The sequence below is a fragment of the Phyllostomus discolor genome, chromosome 2, assembly GCF_004126475.2.
Source record: "Phyllostomus discolor isolate MPI-MPIP mPhyDis1 chromosome 2, mPhyDis1.pri.v3, whole genome shotgun sequence".
Classification (NCBI taxonomy): domain Eukaryota; kingdom Metazoa; phylum Chordata; class Mammalia; order Chiroptera; family Phyllostomidae; genus Phyllostomus; species Phyllostomus discolor.
Window position 1 is genome coordinate 9371133 of NC_040904.2, and position 13496 is coordinate 9384628.

General features: G+C 65.1%; 1 protein-coding gene across 1 annotated transcript; it reads left to right on the top strand.

The window, feature by feature from the left end:
* The first annotated feature begins 612 nt into the window (after positions 1–612).
* Positions 613–11221, top strand: AIRE (autoimmune regulator). Its single transcript, XM_028505325.2, has 14 exons — positions 613–808; positions 1411–1585; positions 1836–1994; positions 2339–2413; positions 3018–3131; positions 3677–3819; positions 3980–4060; positions 4978–5093; positions 6188–6272; positions 6809–6991; positions 7669–7787; positions 7910–8012; positions 10187–10255; positions 10845–11221. The coding sequence occupies exons 1-14, from the start codon at positions 662–664 to the stop codon at positions 10923–10925; spliced, it is 1650 nt and encodes a 549-aa protein (XP_028361126.1). The 5' UTR covers positions 613–661; the 3' UTR covers positions 10926–11221.
* The last annotated feature ends 2275 nt before the right edge of the window (positions 11222–13496 follow it).

The window sequence follows — 13496 nt, forward strand, 5'->3', positions numbered from 1 at the left end:
AATGGCCCCTCGGTGGCCTCTCAGCTGATGGGGGGGTGGGGTGGGAGATAAGCCGCTGGGCGCAGGAGTGGCGATGGAGGAGGAGGGTGCTCACGAGAGGGTGACGCCCAGCTACTGGAGGCCATGGTCACTGGTCACCCCAAAGGCCACGGTTCCCGGGCACTCCTGGGTGCCCTCGTGTGGGATTTTGGGAGTGTGCTGGCCCAGCAGGTGCCCTTAGACCTGAGGTGGAGCGGCTCTGCTTTCCTGAGGCCGGGCCCACGTGAGCGCACAGGGGCCTGGGCAGGTTGATCCAGAAGCTTCCTTGGCAAGGGGAAGAAAGGCCGGCAGGCTGCTGGCAGGGGCAGAGTTGGGGCCGGCGGGCGGCGGGACCACTCTCACTCACTCAGTTACAGGGAAGTTTCCAGGCCTGCCCCTCCGGAAGCGCCCCGGGCCCTGATTGGCTTTGGGGCAGCGCAGCCTTTGCTCTTTCCGTGGGGAGTCGGGTATAACCGGGCCCCAGCGGCCCCAGCGCTCAGCCCCACAGCGGTGCCCGCCCAGGTGTGTCCGCCCTGGTGCTCGGCGCGGCTGCCAGAGCCTGAGCAGACACGGCCCAGGCATTTCCCAAGCCCGCTGGTACCCCGTGGCCGCGGGACCCCAGGCTCGCTCCCCGGACCCCGCGATGGCAGGCGAGGCCCGCGGCGGAGACGCGGCGCTGCGCCGCCTGCTGAAGCGGCACCGCACCGAGATCGCTGTGGCCGTGGACAGTGCCTTCCCGCTGCTGCACGCGCTAGCCGACCACGACGTGGTCCCGGAGGACAAGCTCCAGGTGGGCGCCGACCCGGAACCCACGGGCTCCTAGCCTTTCCCGCACCCCGCGCCCAGGAGCTGGGGTTAGCGCTGGGGAAGAGAGAGTAGTTCCAGGCAGACCGCCTCCTCCGCGCTCCCCACTCCTCCGCTTCTAAGGCGCCACTCCCCTCGCCCCCAGCCACCCCCTTCCCTGCCCAGGAGCCAGATCCAAGGTCCCCAGAACAAGTTAGAGGCTGGCCCCTGCCCCCAATGCCCTAGCCTGCTCCAGCCCCAGCCACCAGCCTGGGGGATTGTCTCCAGGATTCGTTCCATTTGTGACCCCAAAGCGGATCCCCAAAGCCCCCCTCTCAGCCCTCCCCAAGCCTGTGTTCAAGTCAGGGGCATGGTCCCCTAAGATGTGTTCCAAGTGGGGACCCCTCACCCCAACACCCCCATGCCATCCTCAAGCTTGCCCCGAGCCGAGGAATGGACACAGTGCCTGGCGGGGGGCAGGGGGGGGCAGGGGGGGGGGCAGCAGCCTCCTCTGGGCTGGCGGCCACCCTCTGGTCCCACAGTGGAGGTGGGAGAAAAGGGGGTACAGGGAGGCACGGGCAGGGCCCCCACAGCCTGCTCTTGCTTCAGGAGACGCTGCGTCTGAAAGACACGGAGGGCTGCCCGCAGGCCTTCTACTCGCTGCTCTCCTGGCTCCTGACCCAAGACGCGGCTGTGATCCTGGACTTCTGGAGAGTTCTCTTCAAGGACTACAACCTGGAGAGATATGCCCGGCTGCAGCCCGTCCTAGACAGCTTTCCCAAAGGTGGGGTTGCTGGGCCGGGGCGCTGGGCGGGGCCCTGGGGTCCCGTGGGGGGGGGCGGGCTGAGGCTCCTGAGTCCCATTGCTGAGCTCCAGTGGGACCTGTAAGACGGAAGAGGGTGGGGGTTAAGGAGACTCCGGGCATGACCCAGGGCCACCTTGAGTCCCCACAGGCGAAGGCCTCAGGCCCCTTGCCCTCCTTGCCTGGGGGACAGTTCTGGGCTTCAGCTACCACTTCCACCCACGCCTTGCAGATGTGGACCTCAGCCAGCCCCGGAAGGGGAGGAAGCCCCCAGCTGGCCCCAAGGCCACTGCGCCAATGCCCAAACCCCCCACCAAGAGGAAGGCCCCGGAGGAGCCCCGGACTGCCCCGTTGTCGGTAGCCCTGTCCCCAAGGGGCACCTCCAGCCCAGGTGTGCAGTCTGAGGAGCAGGTCTGGCCACAGATCCCCCTGGGAGCCTGACACCCCCCGGCTCTGGGAGCCTCTGTCCCAATGGATCAGCAGGAGCCAGCGTGGCGGGGGAGGGGGTCAGGAAAGGTCCCCTTTGGGTGCTTAGTGGACACATTGGAGGTTGCCCCAGTGCTCATGAAGTAGGCAGGCGGGTGTCACTTCCTTTTCACTGACGTGGAGAGAAAGGGAACCCAGTTGGAAGACGCCCCGCCCCCGGTCCCCGCCCCCACTCTGTGCTCTACGCCCTGCCTGCCAGTTGGCCTCTGGGAGTGGAGAGCCGGCTGAATGCTGCAGCTCCCCCTACAGGCTCCCAGGCGAAGGCCAAGCCCCACAAGAAGCAGGAGAGCGCCGCGGAACCACAGCGCCTGCCGCTGGGGAATGGTGAGCAGGCCCCAGCGTCTCTGCTCCGGGGCCAGGCTCAGGGGGCTTGGCGGAGGGGGGCGGGGCTGTCCTCTGAGGGCCTGTCCTGGGACCCGGGACCACGCTGGCCTGGCATGTCACCCCGAAGCCGCATCTGGGAAAGAGGGCGCGCCCCAGGCCCTGCCTCCTGCCCTTTAGAGCCAGCTCAGCGTCCCTTCCTCCAGAGAGTCCTCCTTGGTCTCTTGGCTGGATGCAGCCTGGCCCTCCCTGCCCCAGAAATGGGAGCCCAGAGACCCCTGTGGGCACCTGGTGCTGACCCAGGTTTAGGCCCTGGGTGGTCTGCCTGCCTCCCAGCACGGCCGGGGCTATGTCCCCGGGTCCCTGTTCATTCCTGGCTGCTGTGTTCAGTTGTCCCTCACATTAGTGTCACACACACACACACTCACACACACACTCACACACTGTCTGTGTGGAGGGGCGGGGCCCCCTCGGAGACCTGCCCGGAGCTGAAGGCAAGAAGGAGGACTCCGGCCCCAGGCGCCTCCTGCTCCTCACGTACCGCCTGGAGCAGGTGCTCGGGCTGTCTCCCCAGCTGACGGCCCCCCTCTGGTGCCCCCTCCCCCAGGGATTCAGACCATATCGGCGTCGGTTCAGAGGGCCGTGGCCGTATCGTCTGGGGACGCCCCAGGCACCTGTGGGGCCGTGGAGGGGATCCTCATCCAGCAGGTGTTTGAGTCAGGTAGACGCGCTGGTCCATGGGATCCACATCCCTGCTTAGCTCTCCGGTGGCCCCGGGGCAGGCAGGACCGGGGACGAGGCAGCCAGCATCCCCGGGGGGTTCTGCTATTTCCGGAGGGGTGGTGGAGGGGGTGGTGGGGGGCACTGAGGGCTCCCCATGGGGGAGGGACTCCCGGACAAGCCAACCTGGAAACCTCTGGGCCCCCTTCCTCGGTCTCTCTGTGTCCTTTCCTCTCTGACAAGGATACCTGTCATTGCACACGGGGCCAGCGCGGGCCCATTTTAACCAATTACACCTGCAGAGACCCTATTTCCGGACAAAGCCCCGCACCAGCTTTCCAGGTGCACGTGGACTTGGGGGACCGGCAGCACAGTTCCCCAGCAGCCAACCTCCTGGGCCCAGGACCCCGGCCCCAGACCTGACTGGGGCACGTGGGGGAGCAGCGGCATCCAGCCGCACAGCTCACGGCCTCTCTGCCCCACTGGCAGCTAAGCGGGGTCCCTGCAGTGTGGCAGGCAGCTGGGCCACTCAGCCTCTCCCCCCAGGTGGCACCCAGAAGTGCATCCAGGTTGGGGGGGTTTATACCCCCAGCAAGTTTGAAGACCCAGGCGCAGCGAAGAGCAAAGCCCGCAGCAGCAGTGGCCTGAAGACCCTGGTCCGGGCCAAGGGGACCCAGGTTGCTGCCCCTGTAAGCGCTGCCCGGCCGCCCCTGGGGAGGCACTGTGGCGCCCGCCCCAGGGACACACGATGGCAGCAGCATGGCCTCTGGGTCAGGAGCTCTGCCTGCAGGTGGAGGCTCCCTGCCCCGGTGCGCCCCTCCACTGGCGACCCTATCTTCTCCCTGGCAGGCTGGAGGGGATCCGAGGGCCAGCCAGCAGGGCAGGGTCCCGGCCCCTGCTGCCCTCCCCAGCGAGCCCCAGCCCCACCAGGTAACTCCCAGATGAGGCGGGGGGGGGGGGGGGTGCGGGGGAGCTGCCCCAGTGGTCACAGGGCACTCACCCCAGTGGCCACAGGACAAGGCCTAAGCTCCCATTTCTGGGACAGGGCTCTTTTTCTTCAACACTATCTTTTCTTCTGATAACATACAATTGTAAAAATTCAAATAAGTCAGAGAAAGGCTTTCCGGGCTTTTCAAACCACAGCGCTTGGTCCAGGTGCCAGCTGCCCCTCATCGCACAGCTGGCCCACGGCTGGTGCAGCGACCCCTGCTGGCAGCCCAAGTGCCATGCCCAGGCTTGGGCTCCCTTCCAGCACCGAAAGGAGGCAGAATCCCACAGAGGTCCCCACCCCTCCACACCGGGCACTGTCTGGGCCCTGGCACCCAGGGGTGAGCGGGCTCCATGCCCAGCCCCACCGGCGGGGCCCAGGAGGGTTGTCACAAAGAGCGTGCTCACTGCTGTGGAGGGCTGCCCGGCCCGACAGTTCAGGGGGCTTCTGGGGCAGGAGACCCCCGGGAGGGTATGGTTGGTGCCATGCAGGCCAGGGCACCAGCAGACTGGAGGCCTCAGGGGGAGGGAACCGTGGGGGCCTGGGGCCAACAGGAAGGGCCTACACCTCCTTGCCCTGAGAGGAAGGGACTACATGGGGGGTGGGGCATGCAGTCGAGGGGCTGCCTGGAGCCCACGAGAAGCCGGCTTTCTAAAGGCCTGTTCTTCCCAAGAGAGGAGGACCCGGAGTGTGCAGGGGCTGGAGTGGCAGGGATGCAAGGGGTCTTGCAGGGCTGGGGAGCAGGCATTGGCCAGCAGCAGAGCAGGTCAGGGGACCTGCAAGGGGGCGGTCCTGGGGGCTCTCGGGGAGGCCGGGCCCCACCTCTGCCCCCACAAGATGTGGACCCTTCCTGCGTCAGAAGAATGAGGACGAGTGTGCCGTGTGCCGGGACGGAGGGGAGCTCATCTGCTGTGACGGCTGCCCGCGGGCCTTCCACCTGGCCTGCCTGTCCCCGCCGCTCCAGGAGATCCCCAGGTGAGCCTGGCATGCCAGTCACCTCCGCAGCACCCATCCACCCCCATCTGGCTTCACAGCCACCTCTACCCGCTGACCCTGAGTGGGAGGCCGCCCAGAAGTCTCTGTGCCCCACGGGTGGGAAGTGAGGCCCGCCTTCGAGGGAGCTCTGGTTCAGGTCACCGGGCCGTGTGGCTGGGGCCTGGGCTGCTCTCACTCCACCACCCCGAGTGGCTGCACTGTCCCCAGCCTGGGCAGCAGGGCCCTGAGGCCCCCTCAGCAGAGCGAAGGCTGGAGGCAAAGAGCAGTCGGCCACCCCATCTCACTCCACACTCCGGGGCGAACTCCCATGAACAGCTGACCACCCCCACCCCAAGCAAAGTCAGGGATGCCAGGAGTCACAGAGCAGCACCCCAGGGGCGGGTCTATCCCCTGGCACCCCTCCCCGCCCCACCAGGAGAGTCCCGCCCTCTACCACCCGTGCTCACAGGCCATGGTGGTCTGCAGGCAGGGCCTGGGGAGGGGGGGTAGAGTTGTAGCCCCGCCTCTGGCCCTGCTGGCTGTGTGACCTTGGCGGGTCCTGTCTCTCTAAGCCTCAGATGCTTCTGCACTGAAATGCGGGGTTGGGCCAAGGCCATTGTTCAGCATCCATCCCCTTCTGTCCTCTTCCTTCCTGCCCTTGACCGCCTCCCTTCTGCCGGTCACCACCTCCCTGATGCATGCAACCTGTTGGGTCCACGGGTATAAACACCCCAGTGCAGGGCAGCGCCACCTGCAGACCCAGCCCGTGACAGCCAGGACCAGGCAGCTGTGGGGGGTGAGGGTTGGGCACTCCTGTGGCTCCTCAGAGAAGCACACAGGGCAACACTGACCCGGCAGGTGAGGGCCACCCCCAGGGGTAGATAGTGGGCATCCTTGGCCCTCCTGTCCACTGGCCGGGCAGGTCCTTCCAGTGTGGCTCTGCCCGCCCCCTGCCTGGGCCCGTTTCCCTACCTGTGAAAGGAAAGGGTACCTTGGAGGAACTCGGGCCTCCCCTGAGTTTTGGGTCTGGGGCTCCGCCACACCTGCCGCCTTGCCCTGCATGCCCCTGGCCGGCGGCAACCCCACCTGAGCAGCGGGACCTGGAGGTGCTCCAGCTGCCTGCAGGGAAGAGCCCAGCGGGACCAGCCCCGCGCTGAGGAGCCCCCGGCAGAAACCTCGGTAAGCGCAGGCCCGCTTCCAGGCCCTCTGTCCCCCTGGAGCCTTGCCTGCTGGCCGCTTGTGTGGGTCTGGCCTGCCCGGCCGTTGAACCATGTGTCCCCCCAACCCCCGTGGCCTGGCCACGTCCATCTGACTTTCTGCAGTGGGGCCTGAGGGGTGCCAGCTCCTGGGCAACGGCCCCTACAGTGGCCTGTTTCTTGGTGCCCGGATGGGGGCCGTGCCTCTGTCAGCCCAACACAGGGGGTGCTCTCTGACCACTGGTAATGTTCACCCCAAAATATTGCGGTGTCTGATGCAGCAGAGACATAAGGATACAACCCACGCCTGGGTGTAGATGGAATGTTTGCTCTGACGGTCCCTGAGGCCCCGGGCACCCCATCTTTAGATGGGGAGAGGGTGGAGGAGCGCAGAGCTGGAGCTGCACCTGGGCCTTTCCAACCCGGCATGGGGACCCTTCCCCAGCACCAGCCCCCAGTTCCCAGCAGTTAGTGACGCCCTGGGTGGAGCCCCTCAGAGCGCTGACCCTCTGGTTCCAGGTCATCCTGGGGCTGCGGTCCTCAGGAGAGGAGGTGAAGGGCCTGCTCAGGGAGCCCCCATCTGGGATGGACACTGCTGTGACCTACAAGCACCTGCTGCCCCCAGCTGCGGCAGCCCCCCTGCCCGTATTGGACCCCTCTGCCCTACGCCCCCTGCTGTTTGTGGGCCCTGAGGGGCAGCAGGTGAGGGGCTGGGGTCCCAGAGTCCTGGGGTCAGGGAGCTCGGGGCCTGCAGGGCAGCCTGCAGTGGGAGGAGAGGGACAGCAGGGGAAGCAACTGGAAGGGAAAAGTGGGCGGGAGTCTAACTGGGGTCGGGGGTCAGGGCTGGGGGGAGGCCTGTGGCAGGGGCAGCCAGACTGGCCATGGGGAGGGCAGGTGGGGAGCTGGAAGGATGCACGGGGGTTGGGTGCTGTGGGAGAACACCCAGAACAAGGTGGGGGGGCTCTGGAGGGATTCCTGCTTGGGCGAGACATTCTCTCATTGTTCCAGAACCCCATGCTCCACTCCCAAAAGCAGGACAGTAAAATAGGGTAGGATGGCATTTTGGGGAAAACCCAGGTCCCCCAGCTCCTCATGCCTATTTTGGGGTGTGCCATTCTAGGGACCCCTCAACCAGTCCTAAAGGGGGTTCACACCCACCAAGGGGGAGCGAGGTTGGAGCACCAGGTTTCTCCAGGCTGCAGCCCAAACGGTGAAAGGCGCCCCAGTGTCCCGGGGATTAGATCCCCAAACCGCCCCCCTCCTGTGTGCGCGCCCCACCACGCCATCCAGCCCCGGCGCATTCCTGGGTCAGGGCAGAGGACTCATGGTACATAGTGAGACCCTCCCGGCCCCAGGACGCGGCTCCGTTTGCCCCGCAGGGTCCGGCGACCGGCGCGCGGTGCGGAGTGTGCGGAGACGGCACGGACGCGCTGCGGTGCGCGCACTGCGCCGCCGCCTTCCACTGGCGCTGCCACTTCCCGGCGGGCGCCCGGCCCGGGTGAGTGTGATGGCCTGGGGGCGGAGCGGCGCCCCCGGCGGCTCCGCGAGAGACTCCCGGTTACACCTCACAATTCCTGGCCCAGCCGGGGCAGCCCAAAGCCTGTCTTCCACTCCGCACAGGGCCGTCCTGCGCTGCAGATCCTGTTCTGGAGACCCTGCCCCGGCCCCGGGGGAGGGGGCGCCGGCCCCGAGCCCGGCCCGCTCGGTTACCGGGCCCGCCAAGGTTAGTGCCCCAGTGGGGAAGGGGGACCCGCGAGGTGACAGGCGAGGGGAGCGCATCACCAGAGCAGGCTCTGGCGTCCGTTTCGCGAGTTTGCACCGTACCCCGCCCCCCACCATGCGTTTCTTATTTATATGCAGTGTCTTGTAAAAAACCGACTCTTTTTATAATTTAAGTCTCTGTAAAAAGGAAACTCGTGTAAGCAGCGGTGACTAGGAAGTCGCAGGTGGGATGCACGCCTGTGCCCAGAGCTCCCCTAGCCCTCGGCGCCCCTCCCCCAGCCCCAGAGCGCCGGGTGGGGTGGGGTCAAGGCGAGCGGAAGGAGGCTCGACAGCGGGAATGAGCGGGCACTCGCCGCGACCGAGGGTGACCCACCCGTGTAATCACCCCGTTCACGGAGGAAGTCCAAATTCACACAGAATTGTTATAAAAGTGTCCGAGTCCAGCAGGATGCACCTGGAAGCGAGATCTCAAAAACTGAGCAAACGCCTCCACAGAATCACAGATTCTCCTCTGCATTGGTGGTGAAGGAGGGGCCATAAGGAAGGCTCCTCCGAGGCGGGAGAAAGCGAGGCATGGGCGGATCAGGGACTTTGAAGACCCCTAGCTCTGTGGAGGGTGGTCACGCCTTAGAAGGAGGGGCCCGAAAGGGTGCTGTTCAAAGGTGTGGTCACAGAGACAATGGGTACGGCCTAAGGCCAAGATAAGCCTTTTACTGAAGAAGTTATCTGCCTGTGACCACCCACCGTGCCCTGCCCAGTTAGGAGTTTCTGATCAGATGGCCCAGTGAGGTTACTTTGCATAGAACCCCTTTCTGTCCACACCCCAGCGCTCTAGCAGGCCTGCATAGGGACCCTTTGCAGCCCCCTCCTGCAGCCGGGAGTCCCTGGGGAAGTCCCTCTCTCCACTCCTCCACCCTCCTCTGTCCGGGAGGAAAGGCAGCCCAGGCCCCGCAGCCCCCTGGGCAGGTACTTCCTCCCGGGCTCCCTCAGAACCTGGGGGGTCCCCTGTGTCCCTGTCAGGAGTCCCCAGAGGGTGGCGCCTCTCGCCTTCCCGGCCACCTCCAGGGCTTGGAGGAATTTCTGGGGGTCCCCAGGGGTGGTGACGTGTGCTGCCCCCATCCAGGCTCAAGCTGCTTCCTAGCAGAGCCTCGAGCTCCCTGACGTGCTGTGTGGGAGGTGGCCCCCCAGGCACGGCACAAGGCCCCGCCCAGCAGGCGCTTCGCAGGACCACCTGGCAGGACTCACAACTGCCTGGGCCCAGACCCTGCTGGAAGCCCCCCTCCTGGTCCCCGCCCATCTGCACAGTGTGCTCCCAAGCCAGCTCACCAGCGCCTCCTCCAGGCAGCCTTGGGGGGTGGGTGTCCCAGGAGGGGGTGCCTCTCTCTAGAACATGCTTCCTTTATTGAGACCTGGGGTCTTTCCTCTTAACTTTTCGTTATGTTGTGAGATGTCATGCCATTTTGGAGTGAAAAGTGACAGCTCCCTTTGCCCCGCTTCCCCAGGCATAGTCACGTGACCCTTACCCGAAAGCTCCTGCACACCTTGGGGCTGTGCCCCTCCTCTGAGCACCCAGGGCTGGTGGTGCCCAGCAGGGCCTGTGCTGATCAGACCCCCCAGGTGGAGGTGCTGATATTTGGCTGTTTGGAGCTACCAACCCGGCGATTTCACCTGTTTCCGTGTGTGACTTCTCCCCTCCCGACCAGGAGCCTTGCTCCCTGCTCTGGCGCCTCGCCCAGCGGCCTGCTGGTCCCGCTTGTTGGATGGCCGAGTGGCTGGCATTGGGACAGGCGCTTTCTCTCTGGGCCTCCGTTTCCATCAGTGACAGAGTTCCCTAAGTCACCTCACATGCCCCAGAGGGCCACATGCAGCGTGGGGAGGCAGGCAGGCCTGGGCGCTTGGGGCAGCCAGCCAGCTTGCGGAGGTGTAGGGCCCTGGGCCGGCAGCCCCAGGCTCACTCTCACTCACCCTGCCCGTACCCACTGCCCCCAGAAGGACCTAGGTGTTAGAATTCCGTTTTCAGGGACCCCCAAAAAGAAGTACCCACAGCATCCCTAAGGCCCTCGCACCTGCCACCCACCCCCAGCCCCTGATGCCTCTGCAGGGAGTCCTGTTTCTATGGGAGTGTCCCCAGCAGGGGTGTGGAAGTTGGGGTGACCTTCCTTTCCTGGGTTTTAGGCAGGGGATGATTCTACTGGTCACGAGCCCGTCCTGCAGAGGGATGACCTGGAGTCCCTCCTGAGTGAGGTAACGCATCACCTGGCTGGGCCTGCACCTGTCCTCCACCTTGTCCTTTACTGCTGTCCCCACGCCCACCCCCACCTTCAAGGCAGCCAGCACCCAAGCCACAGAAGGGGCTAGGAGACCCAGCCCTGGGTGCGCCAAGCACCCTGGTCAACGGGCTCCAGCATGGCACTGACCCCCCTACGCACAAGGGTGCACAAATGCACCAAGGGGGCCCCAAGGCACCCCCATTCTAGCTGGCTCAGTGGTCCTGGTGCCTGGACATGGGGGGCCAGGGGCTGCAGAACCCCAGCACCTGGGCCACCAAAGCCTGCGTTGGAGGCCATGACTTTCCTGGGGGTGGGGGCACCTCTGAAGCCCTGCTGTGTGTGGGTCTCACCCCCGCCCCCAAGCCCGGCCTCTCTGCCCAGAGATGAGCAGCCACATTAGTTGGGAAGGAAATGTGGCCGTTAGGGGCCTCACCTTCTTTTGGCAGGAGGTCAGCACCTCCAGCCGTACCCCTAGCCCAAGGGGCCAGATGTGGGTGGGGCAGGCCCACCTGTCCCCGGAGGTTCCGGCCAGGACCGTGTCCTCGTTCTGCTCTGTCCCGCAGCACTCCTTCGATGGCATCCTGCAGTGGGCCATCCAGAGCATGTCCCGCCCACTGGCCGAGGCGCCCACCTTCCCCTCCTGATGCGGGAGGGCTCGGGCCTCGCGGCATGGCGAGGGCAGGGGCTCAGCGAGGTCGGACCCTCCCCTCCGTTCCTGCACTGCTGGACCCCCGAGTGCCCACCTGTGCTCACGGTGACTCTGCTCTGAGAGGGACAGAGGGGACCTGCCTGCTCACCCTGGAGCTGTCTGGGTGAGGGCCAAGAAGAACCGGGAAGTTCAAGTGCTGTCAACACCGCTTGTAAACACAGCCCATCTTTGTAAACACAGCCATCGTGTGCGCTAAAATTAAAGTGGCTTCTGTGTGGTGTTAGCCTGCTTTCCAGTGGGTATGTTTATTTTGGGGGTCTGAGCACCTCTGTTTCTAGCACCCGGAGTGTAGGCTGAGCGGGCTGGATGGGGACTGGCGGAAATGGGAGGGAAAGGCCTGTGAGCAGGGCTCACACCCAGAAGGGAACAGCGCCCTCTGCTGCCGGAGCGCTCCTGTGCTGCCCAGGGGCCTGGAGTCAAACCCAGGGTCCCGCTTTCGGCCTGGTCTTACCCACCTCTGCCTCTGCCCAGCTGTGCTCCTCCTGGCCGCTCTGTTCCTTGGGGGGGCCAAGCTCACCCCTCCCCAGGGCCTTTGCAGGGCTGTTCCCCCTGCTCAGATTTCCTTCCCTTTGCAGTCTGTTTTCTCAGCATTGGGAGCCCAGCTCCAATGCCACCTCGTTCGTTTGTTCATTCATTCATTCAGGAAACCTTCCTTGTGGATCTTCTACATGCTGAGCACTTTCCCAGGCATGGGGTCCCAGAGGGATATTCCGGTGGAGGGATGGATCACATGCAAGACTCACATACAAGAGGACGGTGGCCTCAGACGGGGTGACTGCTGTGACCCAGAGGCAGGACAGGGCCGGGGGGCAGGACCATGCTGACCTGGGATATGGCTTTTGTTCCCGCCCAGGGAGGTCCAGGCAGAGAGCAATAGCAGGAATAGAGGTCCCAGCACAGGACTCCCAGCCCTTGGCCTCCTAGGAGTCCACCTGCCCCACGCAGCCTCTCCGGAGACCCCCTGGGCCCCTCTGCCCGCACAGGGGCTCTTTAGGTGGTGTCTGTGGAGTGGGGTGGGGGAGGGGCAAGCCCACGTAGGACAGCTGATGCCTAGGGTCTCTTTAGCCCTGTCACCTGTGGACTTGATGTTCCAAGGACAGTGTTGACAGGCTGCACTTCTGTTAATGCTCCCAGGGCTCTGGCAGGGCCCCGACGCTCACCCGCATGGGGTAGGTGCCCCATGCCTCTTGACTGAGCAGGTGTGTGTGAGTGGGTGAGCCGCTGTTCCAGGCTGGGCCAGGCCAGGCGGGCAGTGATGGGCCAGGCAGCAATGGGACAGCAATGCCAGGGACAATGAAGGAGCCATGCATGCACTTGGAGTGTCTCAGCTTGCAGGCTGGATCCTGCTCAGGGAGACACACAGAAAACGGAAGGACCAGAGAGGAGGATTGGGAGGGGGCACCCGCTGCAGGCACAGGCTCCGTCACCCAGAGCAGGGGAGGAGGGAATGGAGCGGGACCCTCCCCAACTCTCAGGGCCCCGCCCACCTGAGATCCCAGCGCAGCTGAGCCTGCCCCACCCCAGGGGGACCCAGGGATGGATGAAGGTTGAAGAAGCCAGTGGGGGTGGCAGTGGGGTGCATGTTGGGGAGCTGACCAGGGTGAACCCGGATGCCACGGGCACCCTGCCCATCAGTGTCCACACGCCCTGGGGCAGCCTCACGGGGACATCCTCTGCCGATGTGCACACACGTAGGCCCGGGCCTCCACTCCGCCTGGTGCGTAGTGCAGCCCTGGCACCACTGGTCTCACCTGGTGGGCCCTGGGGAACGGGACACCCCGGCTTCATGGGAATCCCTCCAGAACTAGTCCATGGAGGCCATCCCCTGGGGGCTCGGTGCTCCCACTGGTGGCCCAGTGTCACGTCCTCAAACCCAGGCTTCTCTGTAGGAGATGGCCTTCCAAGTGTGGGGGCCTGGTTGGCAGGTTGGGGGCTCAGCTGTCACTGTTCTGAAATTATTAACGATTTATGAACAAGGGGTCTGAGCTGCATTTCGTGCTGCGCCGCTGCCCTGCAGCGCCTGGCCCTGTTTGGGAACTGACAGGGACTGGTAAGGTTGGGGTCATGACTAAGCATCAGGTGGAGAACCTGGTGCACACGGACGTTCCCAGCGGGCTCAGAGACAGACAGACCTGAGGCAGCGAGGCAGGCCGGGCTCTCGGCTCCTCACTTCAGCCGGGCTGAAGGCTCGCCTCGCACGCCGCTCCTGCAGCAGGAGCCCTGTCACCTGTGGACTCGGTGTTCCAAGAATGGTTTTGAGAGGCTGCACTTCTGTTCATTTTCCCAGGACTCTGAGAATGCCCCTCTGGGAGGTGGGTGACCGCCCCTGAGGGCCAGGGTCCCAGGGCTCCTAGGCACAGGCTGCTCAGTGGGGACAGGTCTTCCCATTCCACCTGCTGCAGCCCACCTGGCTCTGAGCTGGTGGATAACTGACAGGTTCCCACAGTGCGTTCCGTGTGCTGAGCTGCAGCCCCCGCCGCCTCCGAGAGAGACAGAACTCCGCTGA

Bases quoted from the DNA above. Each gene is read 5' to 3' on its own strand.
- AIRE (XM_028505325.2), top strand. From the start codon at position 662: ATGGCAGGCGAGGCCCGCGGCGGAGACGCGGCGCTGCGCCGCCTGCTG. The intron at 3,132-3,676 runs GTAGACGCGCTG...CTCTCCCCCCAG, and splicing joins CCAGCAGGTGTTTGAGTCAG to GTGGCACCCAGAAGTGCATC. The intron at 4,061-4,977 runs GTAACTCCCAGA...TTCCTGCGTCAG, and splicing joins GCGAGCCCCAGCCCCACCAG to AAGAATGAGGACGAGTGTGC.